Here is a 19,888-nt window from a genome sequence, read left to right on the forward strand (position 1 = left end):
AGAAATAATGGGGTCACGGAACTCCTTTTCTTGCTACATAATGAAATGGGTAAATTCACAACACATTATATCATAAAAAATACTTAATCGAGTTAGTTCCCATTATATCTGAATTGTCTACCCTTATTTTGGGAAAATTAAAAACAAATACATGAAATAAAATAATTTGATTTTTGTAAAATACAGCCGTTAATATGATAAAACTCACAATTTCCTACATCAACATTAAAGATCAAGACAGATTGTTATCTGCTTTACAAAATCCAAGATGGAGGACGACACCCGATCTACCTTTACCATGTTAAAATGCATAATTGTGTTTCTTAATTAAACATTAAGATTAATTAGGACATGCACTAAAAAATAGCTTGTTCCATAATCAACTAAAATAACTTAAAATATATATAAAATATATATATATACTATTTCTTTCAAATCAATATTCATTTTAAATACTAAGTAAACTAATTAAAGATTTATCATTCACGTTTGATTACTGGAAATTATCGCATTATAAACAAAATGTCGGGTAAACGTCATAAAGTTAGCGTGACATCACAAAACAATACAACAAACATTTTGTTGTACATGTACATAGGTTAAGGTGGTACCCAACACTTTCACTAAAATTAATTTGGCTCGTTTAATTTTCATAAAATTTTGTCAAAGTATTTACTTTGACACTTTAACAAAAATATAAAAATTAAAAAAAAATTTAACCAACCGTTTTGTCAGAAAAATTACACTGGTTATATAGCAATTTGACAACCACAAATTTTAATCATTGAGAAGCTTAATATTCCTTTTACAACACAACGTAATTAAAACGTTTAGCTGACTTTACAGAGTTATCTCCCTGTAGTGTTAGGTACCACCTTAAATATCAGAAACATATATGCATAATTGGTTGCCTGTCATTTGCATGCTTATGTGTTACGATATATTGTTCATGTGTCTCTTGTCTATAGAATTTTTCAAAACCAAATACAAAACGGAACAAGAAGGGAAGAACGGAACAGCAGCTCAGTTCTATTCATGGTAAATACATATATCAAATGTAATAATCTTTGACAGGATATTTTGTTAATCATTTTGTTTTAATATTTATTTATTCATTTATTTATTTGTTTGTTTATTTTTTGTTTAACACATTCACCTTGAATAACCTTCCTATATGAGGACTTATAACAAAAAATTCACGTATCAACATATAATTGTTAAACTCATTGTCTCTCCTGAACTGTAATATGCATATTCGGTAATTTGTCATATCTTTCATTTGATATTTAATTCAAATCACAAACATGACAAAAGAGAAGAAGCAATAATTAGTTAGGAAATGCTTGATCAAAAACGATTTTCATTTTTAAAGAAATTCTGACGAAATAAAAGATATTGTATTTAATACCTTTTACTGTCAGGTACCAATTTTCAATAACTTGAATGTGTCATATCAAAATTAACACGTGACATAATGTCGAGTTCCAAAGTAGATTTAAAATTCCCGATTGTAAAGAAAAAAAGATCATGTTTAACAGAAATCTGTGTTCAACATCAAGTTTAAAAAATAACAAAATCACACAATTTAACACATTGTAACAGGTACACCCATAATTTAAAGGTACATATTTTCTCCAACAAGCATTTAAGATATGACGAAAAGTATAGTTCTTTTAAGGTTAATTGCACGTATTTTAAGATGTTTTATATGATGAATGGTATAAACCAAACTTTGCCAAAAGGTAAAAAGGTAAGAAAACTGCCAAAAAGCTTAAACGTTGTATCTTATGTAACTATTTCACTATATTATACACTGAATTAAGCCGCATTATACACGGTTTCTACTTTTCCTTCTGAATTGTGATAAAGTAGAGTACTAAAAAAAGCGACAAGGATATTCAATGGCTCCAAAGGCATTTCGTTTCTGGTATAGAGTTTTCTCATTGGCAATCATTCTACATCTTTTTATTTCTATGATGACAAATTTTCCCTTACTGTATTGATTTCTATACCTCTTTAGATGCATGTAACTATTGATTTTTTATACATATTACGAAGCTTATAGTAAGAACATAACCAAGGTGTGCAATATTGGATATTATTGCATAGCAATATAATATTTCCCACAGAAAGAAAGCAAAAGTTAGCGTGCAATAAATTCTAATATTGCACTAATGCAATAAAACTTCTAAATTCATTACATCATCAACAACAAAATCTTAGTTTAAACCAATTTTTACTTTCAAATATTATATTGCTATACAATAAAAGGGTTATTGCATTAATATTGGGGAATATTGTCCCTCGTAGAACATATATCGCAAGCTCGTGCAATATAAAATTCTACTCGGGACAATATTCCCCAATATTCATGCAATAACCCTATAGTATTATCGATGTTTTCATTTGCAGAAAATGACCACTATGGTTTTGTATCGCAAAATCAGAACAGCGTTCAACCTGGTTATGCTGGATTTAGTTATTTCCCAGTTCGCGAAGACCAAAGGTGTAATTTGAATCAAACAACTCTTAGAAGATATGCTTCTACTAGGTAAACCCGTTTTGTTATAAGTGTAATTTTCTAACTCCAAGTTCATTGTTTATACGAACATTAGTATTAATCGCAAATTATCTAAACTCTAAGCAATAAGTTGTATACTGACGTTAGCTTTAGGGCATTCAAAACTCATAAATGTCGAAGCGAGGCAACATAGGAAAAACGAAAACAACACAAACAGTTCCACAAACACTTAATATATACATTATGAGAAAAGACTGATCAAAATGAATTTCACAAGAAACCAAGGGTGCTTTCAGACTAATCGGAAATTTGACACCTGTGTTGTTGCTCTTGGTTAGTACAATTTTGATATCATTTCTCACTTTGTGATGTCAAAATCGAGAAAAAGAGAATTTAGCTTTTCAATATCGGTGATACTTGTGATAACGGACATAAAAAGTTTCGCAAGATTGACTTCAACTTTGTTGTTGTTGTCCATAAATTCATTATTTGCTCTTTTCTTAAAATGCTTCCTTTGAGTTAAGTGCGTAATACATACATGTACTTTGATATTTGTTTGCACATATTATTTTTTTCTACTTCAGTATTATATTTAAAATTCTATTTTAGTAATATATCAACAGCGCCAACAACATCAGATTATGGTAATTTTATTAAAACATTATGACCGATAAAAGTCCAGAAATAAAATCGAATTGTCGACGTTTTGTTTGAAGTTAAAGCTTAATATGAATCATACAAATAAGAATCACATCATATGCAATGGAAAATACTATAACTTTCTTCAAACAAAACGCTTAATCAATTGCGCGCTTCATCAAATGTTGATGGTAGTTATGTACACGACGTCATAGTGAATTAATAATTTAGAATATTAAAACAAATTTACTCAAAAATTCAAAACATCGAATACAAATAGAAAAAAAATGGTTCAAGTCCGATGACACTTTTGCAAATTGTTTTAATCAAATACAAAAATGTAATAAGACAAGGTATTATTAATGTTCAATACATATTAAGAGGTGGATCTGTGTAGGAAATTGAAACGCATTCACTATTTGTTACATTAATTTGTTTTATGTTGGAAAGTACATGCATCAGTTCTTTGCTTAACTTGAGGTGTCAATTATTGGAGCAAAGAAAGTAATTAAAAACTATTTTAATCTGAAACGAAAGTAACTGAAATTTCCGCTTTGCTTTTATATACAATATTTTATTAAACGTGTTTCACAGAGTCAAACATTCATGTTGGTGATTGTTGAATTCTAATAGTTTCTTAAAAAACATACACGATACAAATTTCAATTTATCAGATGCGCATGACAAATAATGTCTCTTCAGTGATGCTCGAGGTCAAAATATTCAAAGATATTTAATATTCTACAAATGTTGAAAGGTTTGAAACCCGGCGTAAACATCTTTTCTCATATTATTTTGCTTATTTTAATTTGAACTGTATGTCTGATGGATAATCCATACTTTGTTTTAGTATCACAAAGGGGAATGAACCGGTCGTCACAGGCTAGTAATGAGTAAGTTAGTACATAAAATATAGGTTCGACATCGCTTGAAAGTCAGACTAGCTTGGCCTTCTAAATAAAAATATTAAAGTTCACAAACTCAATTTTAAAAACTTAAGTTTGAGCAACAATTTTTCGACAAAAGACTGGAAAGACCTCAAGTGCCCCAAACAGATAAGCGTTCTATAAGTACAGTCGACTCTCGTTATGTCGAAGTCAGCCGGACCAGAGAAATATTTCGAGATGCACGTAGTTCGACTCAAACGAACACCGGAAGTTCGACAATCTAAGGGACACAACTCTTGCTTAGCTTGGTAAAGCTAAAATAAATCCGGGTGAATATGGCAAGGGGATCGACATTCTAGTATCAGATCGATGTATTTGTATGTCACAGTCTTTTATTATTATAATGACATTATTTTTACTTATTCAATTGTTTCAATTAAAAAAAAATCCTATGGCTTTTCCAAGAGTGTAAATTCCAATCGATAGTTTCGTTATTCAGGTCGGTTATAGCTGACAAAATTGTTTATTCTCGGATACAAAAGATTTAGAAAATGTTGATTTCTATTCATTTTGTTTGATCTCACTCTTTCTTTTCAAAAGAAAATATAACAAGATCAAAGATGCCGTTTGAGTAGTTTTTAAGTGATCATCAACGGAAGCCATAATCCTCACTTTATACACACCCAAGCTCATTAGTGTAAATCACAAATTAATTGTTTTGTAAACATTTTAAATACTTTTTCATGAACATTAACAATGTATCACTAATTATTTATCAAAATTCTATAAAAAATAATCTTAGGTAAACACTCATCGAAATAGCATGTCATAAATCAATACAGTGGTCAATGACCGGAAATTTAATTACACGTGTATTGTCAGATTAACTCTTCAATCCATTTAAATCCTGGAGGTCATGTTTTGACATATGTGTATTAGTTCGAGATAAAAAATGAATTTTGAATGCTTTTGTTAACCTTGGGACCGTAGATTTAGTTCGACTCAACCGAAATTTCGACTCATCCAATTTCGACTCATCAGGAGTCGAATTACATACTTTTGTATGGAATAAAGTTCGGGACCACGTGAAAACTTCGACTCATCCGAAATTTCGAGTCAACCGAGTTCGAGACAACGAGAGTTAACTGTATGTATATATTTATTTGAAAAAAAAAATGTTTAGTTTATTTTTTGTAAAACTAATGTTCCATTTTGTTTGTCGAAGAACATATCAACATGTCAACTCAAATTTGTTCCGATCGGCATAGACAGCACTATTGTGAATGGTTGTCAAGGTAACACAGCTTTGCATTCATCTAGTTGATATACAAATATCGGCATTTAAATATAAAGAAGAAGATGTGGTATGATTGCCAATGAGACAACTATCAACAAAAGACCAAAATAACACAGACATTAACAACTATAGGTCACCATACGGCCTTCAACAATGAGCAAATCCCATACCGCATAGTCAGCTATAAAAGGCTCCGATAAGAAAATGTAAAACAATTCAATCAGAAAACTAACGGCCTTATTTGTGTAAAAAAAAATGAACGAAAAACAAATATGTAACGCATAAACAAACGACAACCACTGAATTACAGGCTCCTGACTTGGGACAGGCACATACATAAATAATGTGGCGGGGTTTAACATGTTAGCGGGATCCAAACCCTCCCCCTAACCTGGGACAGTGGTATAACAGTAAAACATAAGAATGAACTATAAAGTTTGTTCTTTATATCGAAAACTAATTCGACAGTCATGCTTATTATATGATTCTAGTTGTGGTATTTAATTAACCTTATATATAGTGTCCCTTATACAATAGACCATACAGCTTTGACAGCGATAGATCAACACAGGCAGAAACAAACATTAAATTGAACCACTTTGAAACTGACGCTCGACCAACCATGCGTAAGTTTTTAGAAATGAATAATTTTTTTCAAAATGTTCTTTAAAGACTGGTTGAGTGACTATATCTCACAAAGCAGTTTGAAATTTGTAATGTAGTAGTATAGAAAATTGTACCAGTGTTCTGTAATAAGTAAAATATCACAAATATCAAACTCCAAGGCAATTTCCTTTATCAAATGGCAAAATCAAAAGCTCAAACACATCAAACGAACGGACAACAATTGTCATATGCTACATACATTTCCTTCTGTAGAAAATGGTGTATTAAAGCAAATATAACGATTGTTTATAGTAGTGGTGTCAACGGTTAACCGGTTGAACTACCAAAAACGCTAACCGGTTAACCGGACTTTTTTTCATTTTTAATATTTTTGATATATTTGTATTGAAATAATTAAATAGTTATGTTTTATTTACAAATTGTCGTCTTGGTAATTAATTTGACAGATCAATTGAACAGTATATCGATTGCTTTTGTTAATAAAAAAAACATAAAGTTAATTAGAAGTTGTATCTCAGCTCGGGACAAGATCTTAAGGAAACATAATTAGTATACATGTTTTTTAACAGTAACTGTAAATCAGAAATACGACCAAATTTTACAATTTACATCATTATATTTCGTTTTTGGTCTTATATTGTGTAGACCAACATCTAAATGTGCAACCACCGTCGTGCAAAACTTGGTCATACGAAATGTTAAATAAAAAATTGTGAAATGCAAACCAATGTGAATGTACTCAATGTATACATGAAAGTACGAGTGACATGCTTAATCATTTCAAATTGAAACACTCCACATTATTATCTGAGACAACAAGAGAAAAGCAAAGAATAATCGGTTTCAGACATATTCAATTAAACGAGATCAAGAAGTTTTTTTTCAATCTGAATTCGGCACAAACGCCATGGGTAATACGGTGTATTTTATCATTAAAAGTCAAACTTCGCCAGGAATCCTCACAGACAAGCCTTATAATGCAAACGTACAAACTACAATTCAAAAAGCGTAAATTCATGACTTAAATGGAAGCATGTCACATTGAAGCTAATACCACATCTTATGTCTACGATGTATGTGTAGGATAATATAGATAAGGCTTTCAAACGCCAACTTAAACTACCGTTTAACCGGTTAATCGGTCGAACGATTATCCGAGTAACCGGTTAGGCAAAATTGTACGGTTTGACAACACTAGTTTATAGACACAGTTATCATAGATGAATAGGTCAATTTTCACATGAAAAACGATAGTTTTGTTACCCATCCTAATATTTTTTTCCCGATAGGTTATTTTATTATTATTAGAAAGTTGAAGTTTTTTCTCGGTACAACGAAAGGTAATTTGAAAACTCGCTCATATTCAAATGATCGTTTTGCAAGCGTGCATTTTTATAATAATAAGAGATATTTTTTTTTATTTCTTAAAGCTTTTCCCTATAATTTTTTTCAAGCAAGTGCAAGTTTTTTCGGTACGACAAAAGGGTCTTTGGAAACTCCCCAATATTCAAATGAGTGTGCATTATTTTAATTTTAGGAAGTTTTTTTTCCGGTTTTATAATGATTTAATTTACCTTTAATCAATCTTAATGATACAAAGAAAAGTTATAAATCCCAATATTTATTCTTTAAACGAAGTTTCTTACATTTGTACAGGAAGAACACAGTCATGGTATGTACTTTGAATGTTATATCAATAATCAATTTTGAATTGATGATATTTTATGAAATTTTTCGACAAATAGGGAAGTTACCAACACAACTTTAAAAATACCGTACACCAAGGGAAAACAGAAACACTATGGCAAACGGGAACACTTCACCATGAAAACAGTCCATTAAACACTACACATGCCTCAACAACAAATAGCGGGTAAATTAAGCAATATTAGCTTAATAAGTTTAAATAATAAGTAAAATAACATTTAAGTCGGACTCCAAGGAAAATTCAAAACAAAGTTTCCCTCAGTAAAAAGCAAAGTCGAACACTTAAACATATCACACAAATGGATAAAAAAACCTGTCATATTCCTGACTTTGGAAGGCATTTCTTATAACGAAATGTATAAGCAGCGAGAGCGTCAGATTAATACATTCTTTCCTGTGTACAGATTCATCATCCGCCGTGACAATCCAAACGAAATAAATCAAAATGTCACAAACTCAAGTAAATAAGAAATTACAGACGTTTCAGAAATTCTTGCTAAACACCCGTGACCCCGGTGGCGTTACTCGTGGCAAAAAATAAAACTGCACTTTATCAATTAAATGTGTACAATGCGTTTTTCTTGATTGACCGTCATCAAGAAATCTTTAAGTCAAATAAAGAATCAGCCGAAACAGTGGAAGACCTGTTTGACCAAAAATGAACTACATGTAACAGTTTAAATCTATATACTGTCAACTGAAACTTTAGAAAGTAAATAACTGTATAGGAGTTCAAAAGTGCATTAATCAAAGGCCTTATATTGTGAAATGCATGTAGAACTAACACAGTGACTATGGTTGTAGCTGATCCAAGCAAAAGTGATCTTCAGTGGTTTAACCTGTTCTGTTTAGGACCTTTTAGTTCAAACGGGAAAATATTTGTCAAGTTGGCACACGTTTTTTATTTTAATGCATCAACCATCTGCAACCTGAAAAAAGCATGTTTAACAAGAAAAAGTTAATAATACGCAAACAAGGATAAACATGCACAAAAGTATGTATTTGCAATTACGTTAATAAAATCAACAACATAATAGTGGAACATACAGTAAACACTTTTTTTAGACTAAAGATTCTTTATTTTGAACATTGGTGCAATACATGCAAATATAAGAACTATATAGTTTATCACCTCCTTACAAAAAGACATACATCATTCAAATATGAACAGTGAAACAGAAAGATATAAAAACCTATTCAAAAAAAGGAGCGAAAAATACCACAGGGACAGTCAAACTCATAGATCGAAAAAAAAAACCCTGACAACTCCATGGTTAAAAAGAAAAACAAGCAGACAAAATATAGTATATAAGACACAACATAGATAACTTAATACTAAGCTACACGACCCCCATCAAAACCTGGGGATAATCCCAGGTTCTCTGAAAGGGCAAGTAGAATTTGCTCAACGTCTGGCAATCGTCATGTTATTACAAACTTGGTAAAAAGTCTAATTCTGAAGGTGACATTCGTGAAAAGGGAAGGGGGTGTAGTTTCGACATAAAGAACATATACGATATCCTCTGTGATCATATCCGATATCCTCTGTGAACATATCCGATATCCTCTGTGAACATATCCGATATCATACTAGTCAAGTATACATAAATGTTATTGCGTACCACACAATCAATTATCCGTGATACGAATAACTGAATTAATTGAAGTGCTTTAAACTATGTACATGTATGCCACAATATGAAATTCACGCTAATTCTTTTAAATATTAGATGAAGTGATATACAAAACGTTCTAACTTTATGGAATGAATAAGAAAAATTATGTCTATGCCATACTAACCTTTTGACTCAAGTATAATCCACAAATGTACTATGATTAAAGGCTAGCAATACCAGATATTTACCAAATGAAAGAAGAATTCTACAACATGAATCATGCAAGACGTGGGGATTGCGTTATATTCAATATCAAACATGTTGGAACTGAAGAGGTTAGAGCTGGCAGCGAACAAGATGTTCAAAGATTGACCGAAAGTTTTTCTTTCCTCGGTTTTGAAGTTATCGAGAAGGTAGATTTAACCAAGAAGGAAATTATAAGAGAAATACATTCAAGTACGTAGATTGTTTAATTAGAGAGTTTAAAGTACGATATAAACTATTACAAAATGAAACCAGGAAGGCATTGTTTTTACATTGACAGTTAAAAAATGTTATGTACTAACTGAAAAGTTTTTTTTTACAGTGACTTGACTGTTAGTGTTGCTATCGACCTATTGCAACACATTCAAAATTCTGACCAAATGCAATTTGCTTTAGAAAACAAAACTGTTCAACTGGTCAGAATTTCGAACAAACTGTTGAGTCAAAATGTGAAAGTGCAAGGTGATTAAATAAAACATACTTACAATCCTATATGATTTTAGCCCACTTTAATGTTCTTGAGACAAAATCAGAGTAACAGTTTGTATAGACATATTATAGTCATTACCATGCTAAAGGTAAAATGTTGTCATTTTGAATTGCTATAAAAATTTTCAAACTAAGCTTTCATATCATTTTTCATTGGAAAAGTCTTCGATATTAATAAGAATTAGACATCATTTGAAATAAGATATCATAAATTCAGTAAAATATGTGTGAAATAGCAATACGTATTTATGGAAGAATTAAGTAAAGGCTTTGGATAATTTTTGTAACGAAAACCCTGACGTAATAACTTCAGTAATACCGCAGTCCCACTAGTCCACAATCGCACTACGATCTGTGAAAAAAATGCAAATTTTGACGATCGTAGTGTGATCGTGCAAATTGCAGTAAAGTCGAAATACTGTCGTAGTGAGGTCTTCATAATCGTGATGAGCATGGCCAACTGTGACCATGTTCAAAACAATCGTCGTGCCGTCGTTGCAAAATCAGGTCGTAGTAGAAGCGTAATGAGAGCGCAGTTTGGTCGTGGTAAGATCGCAAAGGTTGCTGCACCATCGTAGCGAGATTTAACGAAAGCGCGACTAGAGCCGGGGAGACTACGCTACGATCTCACAGCGACTGTACTACGAACTCATTACAACCATCACGTTCTCCCTGCGACCGCACCATGCTACCACTACGACTATACAACGTTTATACCACGCTGTTCAAGACCATAGTGCGATTTTAGCTCGCCCATGCCGTCCTCGTCATGCTGTTCTTATGACCTGACTACGTTCATACTACGATCATCATGATCATTGTCATATGTAATATATAAATGCTCTCCAGCATTTGTTTGTCTGTATGTAATTTGGGTCTCTTAATTATCCTCTATCTGCAATGACCCAACCATGCTTGATACATCTCTGTCATCCACACTATCGTCACTAAAGCATCGTCACTTGATCTTGATAGACCAACAATAAGTTGTGATTCAAGTTGGATTGGTCGCTCCGACATATCTCTACTGGATCATGATTTGTTACTATTAAATCTCCCTCTGCCTCTACCACTACATCTACCACTACGCCCAAGAGTTCAGGTAAATTTTGGTTGCATGACTGCGTTGTTTCTGATAAATCTACGTATTAATCAGAAATAGAAAGCAAACAAAATTTACATTTTCATGCCGCTCATACCGCTACCTCACCACGATCTGAATTTATTTTAGATCGCGGTGAGCGTAGTGCGATCATGGTCTTGTGGGACTAGGGCTTAAAACATACATTACATCCATTGTAATTCTAAACGTTACAACAGACACGTCAATATCAAGCAATTTGTGCTATACAGACATTGCTAAAAGGAACAACATGTTAAGAAAAGAAAAATAACATTAGAGAACAAAAAACCATCCCTTTTGTCGTAAATTTTCGGGTAGGGTTTCTTGTCAAACTTAAATATCTTACTCTAGGAATAAACAGTTATTACCGTTTATATCAAGTTTGACTACATATGTTGTTTTATAGTGTAAATTATTATTAAACATTTGTTTTTATCTTTTCATTATATCTGCTTTGTATCTGTTTATCACAAATTAGTTGCCGATAAAAACCATTATGACAATGACTGCTTTGTCTGTGTGATTCTAAGTCATGGTAGAGAAGGATATGTCCATACAACTGACGGAGAAGTGTCTCTTTCAACATTATTTGATCCTATAAAGAACTGCAAATCACTGCTGGGGAAACCAAAACTTTTCTTCATTCAGGTACATTTGAATATAATGAGGATTCATTGATTTTCGTGGATACCAATTTTCGTGAATTAGGAAAAACTTGCATGTTCGTGGATATTTAAGTCCGTGTTTTTCGAACAACGGTTTACTACTGTTGCCTTTATTTGCCTTAAGTCTGCATACAAGACTATAGAAATTTTTTCATTCGTTGAATATTTCACCTGTACACACGAAATCCACGAAAATTGGTTTCCAACGAATAATTATGAATCCACAGTGTGTATTGTTCTTATTAAATTTGTTGTTATAAAATTTCAAAATCATTTTAAATAAAGAAATGTATCTCTCTTGTTTTTGTGATTCTTTGTCCGAAATTTTGCTTTACTTTTTGTAATTATTTTTATTACAGATTTAGCTCTTCAACATTTGTATTGGGTTTTAAACTGTTGAATATGTTTGATTCGGGCATCCCTAAAGAGCTGTTAATTGTCGAAATGCACATCTGGTGCAGTAAAATTACATTTATACCGTTTATTTTATTACAGTTTAAGTAACATAAGTAAGTAAGGCGTTACTATTTTATTTATTATGTCTGTTTTGTTCAAGCATCATTGTAAATATAACGGAATTTGATGAGACTGTCGTACAGTACAAAGTGTGAGACTTAGCGCTATAAAACTAGGTTTAGTCTGCCATTTTCTTCCTTTGAAAATGCCTGTACCAAATCAGGAATATGACAGTTGTTGTCCATTCATTTTTTATGTGTTTTGTCATTTGATTTTGCCATGTTATCAAGGACTTTCCGATTTGATTTTACTTTTTACTAGCCATTTATGATGATTTTTTTTTTCATTTTCTAGCACGTGTTATTCTTTGGTAGCTTAGAATTCGAAGTTACTTGACATATAGGTCATGTTCATGTCTGTTCATTTTCTAGCACTGGGTCTCCGAAAAATCTCAACAGTTAGTGGTTTTTTAATTCAGCATTGCTATGATTTTCCGTACTTTGACCTATAATAGTTTACTTTTACAAATTGTGACATGGGTGGAGAGTTGTCTCATTGGGACTCATACCACATCTTCTTCTGTCTATTTACATTCTTCCTCCATACAGCTAGGAACTATGATTTTAACTTCTTCTTGCAATTGCATATTCCCCTTTTGGTAAAACAACTCCTCGCGTCATCGACAATCTTTAGCGTTTTTGTTTTAGTATGCGTGTGCCTTGAGAAATAAAATCTTGAAACGTCTTCGGTCACACATAAAAGAGTCATCTCCATTTCAGTTTGTCTTATGAAGCATACCGAGAAAAGCGTTTCAAACACTTGAAATAATAATGCGTTATTTTCATGATTTTTAAGAACAAAACCACAAAGTATTATATAACAAACAATCCAGGTTCTCTATAACTACATACACACTTATAAAGAATGTGGCACACATGGTAATGCATTTTGCAACCAATCAATTATACTTATTTTGATGGTATATAAATGAAATGCTATCATTATTATTATAATTAAAACTTCGCAACAATTTACACAATTATATTACAATTTTCATGCGATCTAGATCACGTCTCTTTCTAATTCATTATATCTTACAAAGATGTAGATTAATGGGAACTATGATCACCAATAATATAAATCAAGCAGAGAGAAATTTTTTTGAACATCAGTTTTATTTTATTTTAATATTTTATAAGGCATGCCGTGGTAACACGATAGACTTTGGCAATTTAGTCCAAGATGGCTCTCTAAGAGGAAGCGAAACTCTGCAAATGTTATCATCAGAATCAGATGTTCTCATTGCTTATGCCACGACACCGGGTAAATATGTAGTTTTATGGGGAAATTAAAATACTGCGAGCAAATAAAAAAAAACCACATTGTTTCGTGATGACCTAACATATCAAACGTACTTAGGTTTAAAGGTATTCAAGAACCACTTCACATAAAACAGAATTTTGTATCATTCGTTTCGAATAACTGTATTTGTATCTATATATCTCTGGGTCGGTGCTGCTCCATAGATACAGTTTCACTTATTTCTTGATTCCCTTTCACCCGACCGTGGCGTGACAGTGAAATACTGCAGCAGTATACTGTAACCCTCAATCGATCACGATCAACACTCTTACACTATAATAAAAATTAAGAAGCAGCAATATCTTGTTTCATTTCTATGTTTGTTAGACCAAGACCATATTCTTCTGACGTTTCAGTCTCGTTGAAATCTCGTTCTGGAATTATTTCCAAATTATGTGAAAAAAGCAGAAAATATTAATGAATATAAAAAATGTTATTATCAAACATAGCTCTGTAAAAAATGTGTATCAAATCAGTCTTTTAACCCCAATTTCGGGAAATGGGTGAGGGGTACAATAACTGATTTCACTAGAAACATGAACATCCCATATAACGTTTTTCTTTTTCAATTTCTTAGGTATGTATTTTTTCAAACATTTATAACATAGAATGTGAAATATTGTGCATATTGTTTCTTAAAAGAGAGAAAATCACAAATTTAGAAAATTGACATCATGGTAAATTTTGGGCAAACAGCATCAAAATATGATAAAACTTTCTTTTATAAACCAATCTTCCTATCTTTTTTTCAAGTTAAATTTATTCAGATTGGTCCTCTTCATATTTATTGAAAGTATGATAAAGTTTAACTGTGGAACTATGATTTTTATCACGATAATAAGTAAAAATTGATGACAAATGGGAAAATCTTCAAAATTGAGTACTTTCATTGTCCGTAGCTATAAAAAGAAGTGCACCACCATATGATTTTTTTTTCGCCAATTATTTGATTATAGTCTTATAAACCCAAAAATCAGGTTAAGAATAAAAGTTTAATTCTAGAAATTTTGGGCTCTTCAGAGGTGTACATCCTTACTTGTTTATTTATAAATAGCCTGCATTTCATTTGATATTGCAGATTATGTTTCATGGAGGGATAAGAAAATGGGCTCCATTTACATAGAGGTACTATGTGAGCTTCTAAGATTAGAAGGAACCGAAACTAAGCTTACAGAGCTACTACAGAAAGTCAGTAATTATACTGCCAAGTGCTTTGCTGTTTCAAGATTATGTCAAGTGCCTTGCTACACATCATCGCTTAGTAAATCCTTAGTTTTCAATTTGAAGAAACGGGTGGGTAAAATTATCAATGATTCCATAATTAAGTAAAATGTAAATGTCTAAAAATTTTGTTTGCATGTTTTCAAATATGTTCCGATACATACAACTACATAATATTTGCTAAATGTAGGATATTTTGCAATTGTACTTAGTTTAGTACTTAAGTCATTAATCTGCCATTAACTTCACATAAACAAATGAAGAAACAAAAATCTACCCAATAGCCATGGAACTAATTGGATCTCTACGTCACTTAGCAAAAACAAATGTCATGGAACTAATCTGATTCCATGTTTTGACAAACATATATCTTAACTCGTTGTACAATCATGTTCTATTATCGAAAACAGCAATCTGACTTCTACAGCATTTTCTTAATCATTCTGATTGTGCTATGAAATTTATATTATAATGTGTTAATGCATAGATCGATGCAAACGGTTATATTTCATATACAAAGTAAAAATAATGTGTCAAATATGACATTGCTACCGGGTTTTGTCATGATGGCGTGTTACCTTGCTAAAGTTCTGCTTCTTCAAACTAACACAAATTTTTTAGTGACTGCCTAGACAAACATTTTCCCTCTGATTACATTGTTCTGTTCCACCGACCATGATAAATAAAGGCAACAGTAGTATACCACTGTTAAAAACTCATAAGTCTATGGACAAAAAACAAAATCGGGGTAACAAACTAAAACTGAGGGAAACGCATTAGATATTAGAGGAGAACAACGACACAACATTAAAATGTAACACACACAGCAACGGACTAAGCATTAGACAAAATCCGATGAGAATAACCAATATAACATCAAAACCAAATACATGAATTTGGGATAGAAAAGTACCGTGACACGTCTTATAGTAATGTGAATTCACACTCAAATATAGGAGAAAACAAACGACACAACGGAAACACAACGTAAACATGTTACACACACAGAAACGAACTATGATATAACAATGGCCATTTTCCTGACTTGGTACAGGACATTTTTAAAGAAAAAAATGGTGGGTTGAACCTGGTTTTGTAGCATGCCAAACCTCGCACTTTGATGGCATTGTTAAATATAACATTAAAATGACAACATAAAAATACAGGACTACAATACAAATAAATAGGAGAACGTATTAGACAAAGAAACACATAGAACCTATCTATTGTATAAACGTTTAATTTGGTCCCGTCTTAAAAATGCGCGAATTTAAAGAAACAACACACTGTCAATCAATCAAATCGGACAAACACTCACTTATCATCTTGTTATTTGTAGGTTGTGATGGTAATGTACAACGATGGAACTTACTCAAATGTGTCAAATACTAATGCACAAATTAATGCAACACATTCAAGTGCCTGATCAACAGTCTAAATTTATCATTTTCAGTGATTCGGTAGGGAACAATTTTGAAAAGGATGTCCGATTTTGATACAGATATACATCATGTTTATACTGCAACTAGTTAAATGTTTATTTCCTAAATATAGTAACACAGCTTTATGGTGTGCAATGTCAATTTCATCATGGGACACTTTATCCACATTCAGGTGTTCAATAAGGGATGAAATTACATTTATGTTACGATTTAAAAAGCTATCAATGATTTGATTAAGTTACAGTATAAAAAAAATAGTAGGTCAATGTCATTAAAAAAAAAACCTGTTGTATATTCGTCACAAAACTGGGGAAGGGTTCGGTAAAACCTCGCTCTTTCCCAGTTTCTCAGCCTCATACAAAAAAGTTTATATGGGGACGAAGTCCTCTTTTACAGTAGAAAAATCATTAAAAAAAAAAAAAAAAAAAAAAATCCGAAATTTTCATTGTACTAATGAACTCAAAATCGTTCAAAATTTTTTTGTCCCTTTTTTTAATGCCTGCATTTGCACAGAACGCAGAAATTTACTTCCTTCTTCCTGTCTCGTTGTGGCGAAACTTTGAGTAGTCTAGTAAAATATATAAACTCAAGGAATACAATACCAATATTTCATTTTTAATAATTCTATGTCTTTGATATGAATTAACGTTACCTGATGCATTGCGTTTCTTTTTAACATTGAACATGACGTCATAACTTAAATAACGTCACAAGTAAAATCTCTAACAACAGAACCAAAATAAGAAACGTTACGGTATTTCCGTTTGTTTTTTTTTAACAAATATTTAAGTTTCAAAAAAAATAATTCATACAGATTTCGTACCCATTCACTGGAAATGGCTGCCTCATATTATCTTTCTGATATTGACCTTTTATCCTGCAATCAGCCATCTATTGTACAAATAACAGGTATACAAATAATTTTTTACTTTATTTGTACATGTACGAATTAAGTCTCCTGTTATCCTGCTTCCATGTTGCGTACGGGGTAATATGGATTTTTCTTTTTTGCAAACCATTTAATTTTTGGAGTCCTCTCCGCGGTCCGCGTTTAAATTGTCGACGATTTCATTGAAAAATTAAAGACACTGATTTACATTTGACAACGAAAGTTTTAAGTGTTGGGTGTAAATTTCAGGATAAAAACAATATATGTACATTGTCGGAAAATATAAAATTTATTTGTACTCGCTACGAAATAAGAGAAAAAGCTCGACGGAGTCTCGCTTTTCGTCCTCTTTCTAACGCTAATACAAATAAATTTTATGTTTTCCGACAATGTACATATATTGTATATATATTGTATTTTTATATACTGTTTTTGTGTATCTGTACAAATCTGTGTTGATTTAAAGATAGTCGATAGAAAAATGGTCTCCAGTTAATCAAATACATTCATTGCGGAAAGGCGGATAACTAGCACAATCTGATGAAAACGGACAATAGACAAACATCAATCCATATAAGTATAGAATAACATGTATATCAATCTTCCAGTACGTCGAAAAAGAAAATTATTGGTTTCTGGTTTATTATTGCGATGAAACACTTACAGTAATAGATAGAATTCCAACGTTCTCACAGTCAGTAAGTGCGAATTCAAAAATCATTCGATCATCGTACATGAAACCATAACATAAAATCATCACATTAATTAGACATTTATCAATTAAAACTAAATTGGGCTTTGGTATTCAATAACATTAGTACTTTAATGATAGGATAGTCTTGTTATCTGTTTTATTACCTGTAGATAGTAAGTTGTAGAACTTCTGAATTTCTATTTCTTATCTCCTGATATCAATAGTTATAGGTAGTAGAGTAAACTAAAGTCCCCCATTGACTTTTGTTGGGATTCGTTTTGATTTTTTCTTGATTTTTCTATTTTGTTGACTGATGTTCTACATTTTCCTTTGGGCTTGGTGCTGTATGGATTCATACTACTTTTTTTTAGATTATCTTTTTTTTCGAATATTTTTGAAAACATGGTTTTATAAAATTCGAGCGTTAAATATGAATGAACAAACGTCCTTGTGACTTTTCATAAAACGTATTTCGTAGTATTACTTTTGGATATGAGTTGTAAGTTTTTAATCTACAAGTACACACCCGTGATATCGCGGGTCCGTGACTGAATTAAAGTATATAACTATGCCTAAGCCTTATTTTAGTAATTAGTATTGTCATCTGATAAAGTCATGTAGATTATAAGATACAAAGTTTTCTCTGCTTTCAAATCTTTCTGTTTGAACCCGTCGACCTGGAACTTATCAATTATTGGTAATATTAATTATTTGGAAAACAAAAAGTCCTGGCTATCCAGGAATGGAGTATTTTTTAATCAACAGCATTGTCCTATATTAGTTATCTTAGAAAGTCTTGCTGATTGCTGAATAAAACTACAATAGGAAACAATTTGACAATGATTGAATTTAGTAGTGTCAGCCCTTTGATTATGACCCGTGTATATAGCAAAATCCTTTTGAATATATGCAAATTAGGCGGAAAATTAGGCGATGGCAATACACCTGAGGCCCTGACGGTCCTCCGCTGTAAAAATCACAGTTACTCCCTACAACAACATGAAAACAAGCTCTTGATTGCTTGTTGTCATACAAAGAAATGGCCGTTATTTGTAATATTTGATTCATTTTGGAACACATTAATCAAACCACGTGAACAGAATATCTTCAAATTTCCAAATTTTATGCTGCACTCTGAAATCTATATTGTAGAATGTGAAAAATAATCACAAGAAAACCATTGGCTTGTAGAACCAAGTTTCTTCATCTGTTTCAAATGTAATCAACTAAGTTCGTTAGATTAGAGCAGAATACAGTTCTAAAAAATCCTGTTGATAAATTTCGAATTAAATTAAGGTCCTACAAAATCTTGCAAGGTTAATTAACGTTCAAATGGAGGCATCGGTTTTATTGTTCCTATTAAGACCGGATATGACTGCGTTTTTATACATCCCTCACAGCAAAACAGGCACCAACTTGACAAGCGTTTCACGGCAAGTCGAAAGAAGAACGAATAGAAATTTCCTAGTCATTCCTTAGGTACAGTATATGACAAGTTTTGACTGATAAATGAATGCTAAACTGCACTAATTTTATTGTTATTAAATAGTTTGTAAATACTACTTTTATGAATTTCTTTGATAATATTTTGTTTTTCTTAATTAAATGATGGGAGGTTTCTCAAATGCTTTTTGGTGATTTTATTGGTGTTTTTACGGAATGCGATATTCAAAATTGGTGTGAACGGTTAATATGTAGTTGATACTCGGATAGGTCTAATTACGAACTTATCGTTATAACAATATTTGATGATTTATACCATAACAAACACGACTGGAATTAGACCTAAGTTTGGCTGGCTTTTATTCATGGTATTTGTAGTACTTAGCAAGTCATCATAATTAAATTAATAATAATAAGAAGAAAAAAACCTAGATCATGAGAACATGTTTAAAACGTAGCTAGCAGAAAGACAAACACAGAAGAGGTATGATTAGCGGCCATAAACAACTTTCGATTTCGTTGTATTTCCGTCAAACACTTTGATTT

General features: G+C 31.8%; 1 protein-coding gene across 1 annotated transcript; it reads left to right on the forward strand.

Annotated features, from left to right (window-relative positions):
• The first annotated feature begins 958 nt into the window (after positions 1-958).
• Positions 959-18,761, forward strand: LOC143046777 (caspase-3-like). The gene is made up of 11 exons (XM_076219853.1): positions 959-1,038; positions 2,413-2,551; positions 3,131-3,165; positions 4,011-4,053; positions 5,882-5,970; positions 7,628-7,643; positions 9,521-9,750; positions 11,649-11,818; positions 13,491-13,614; positions 14,732-14,946; positions 16,214-18,761. Exons 4-11 carry the CDS (start codon positions 4,025-4,027, stop codon positions 16,298-16,300), a joined length of 960 nt encoding a protein of 319 aa, XP_076075968.1. The 5' UTR covers positions 959-1,038; positions 2,413-2,551; positions 3,131-3,165; positions 4,011-4,024; the 3' UTR covers positions 16,301-18,761.
• The last annotated feature ends 1,127 nt before the right edge of the window (positions 18,762-19,888 follow it).

The sequence above is a fragment of the Mytilus galloprovincialis genome, chromosome 9 (assembly GCF_965363235.1).
Source record: "Mytilus galloprovincialis chromosome 9, xbMytGall1.hap1.1, whole genome shotgun sequence".
Classification (NCBI taxonomy): Eukaryota; Metazoa; Mollusca; class Bivalvia; order Mytilida; family Mytilidae; genus Mytilus; species Mytilus galloprovincialis.

Bases quoted from the DNA above. Each gene is read 5' to 3' on its own strand.
- LOC143046777 (XM_076219853.1), top strand. From the start codon at position 4,025: ATGAACCGGTCGTCACAGGCTAGTAATGA. The intron at 4,054-5,881 runs GTAAGTTAGTAC...CTTATACAATAG, and splicing joins TCGTCACAGGCTAGTAATGA to ACCATACAGCTTTGACAGCG. The intron at 11,819-13,490 runs GTACATTTGAAT...ATATTTTATAAG, and splicing joins CAAAACTTTTCTTCATTCAG to GCATGCCGTGGTAACACGAT.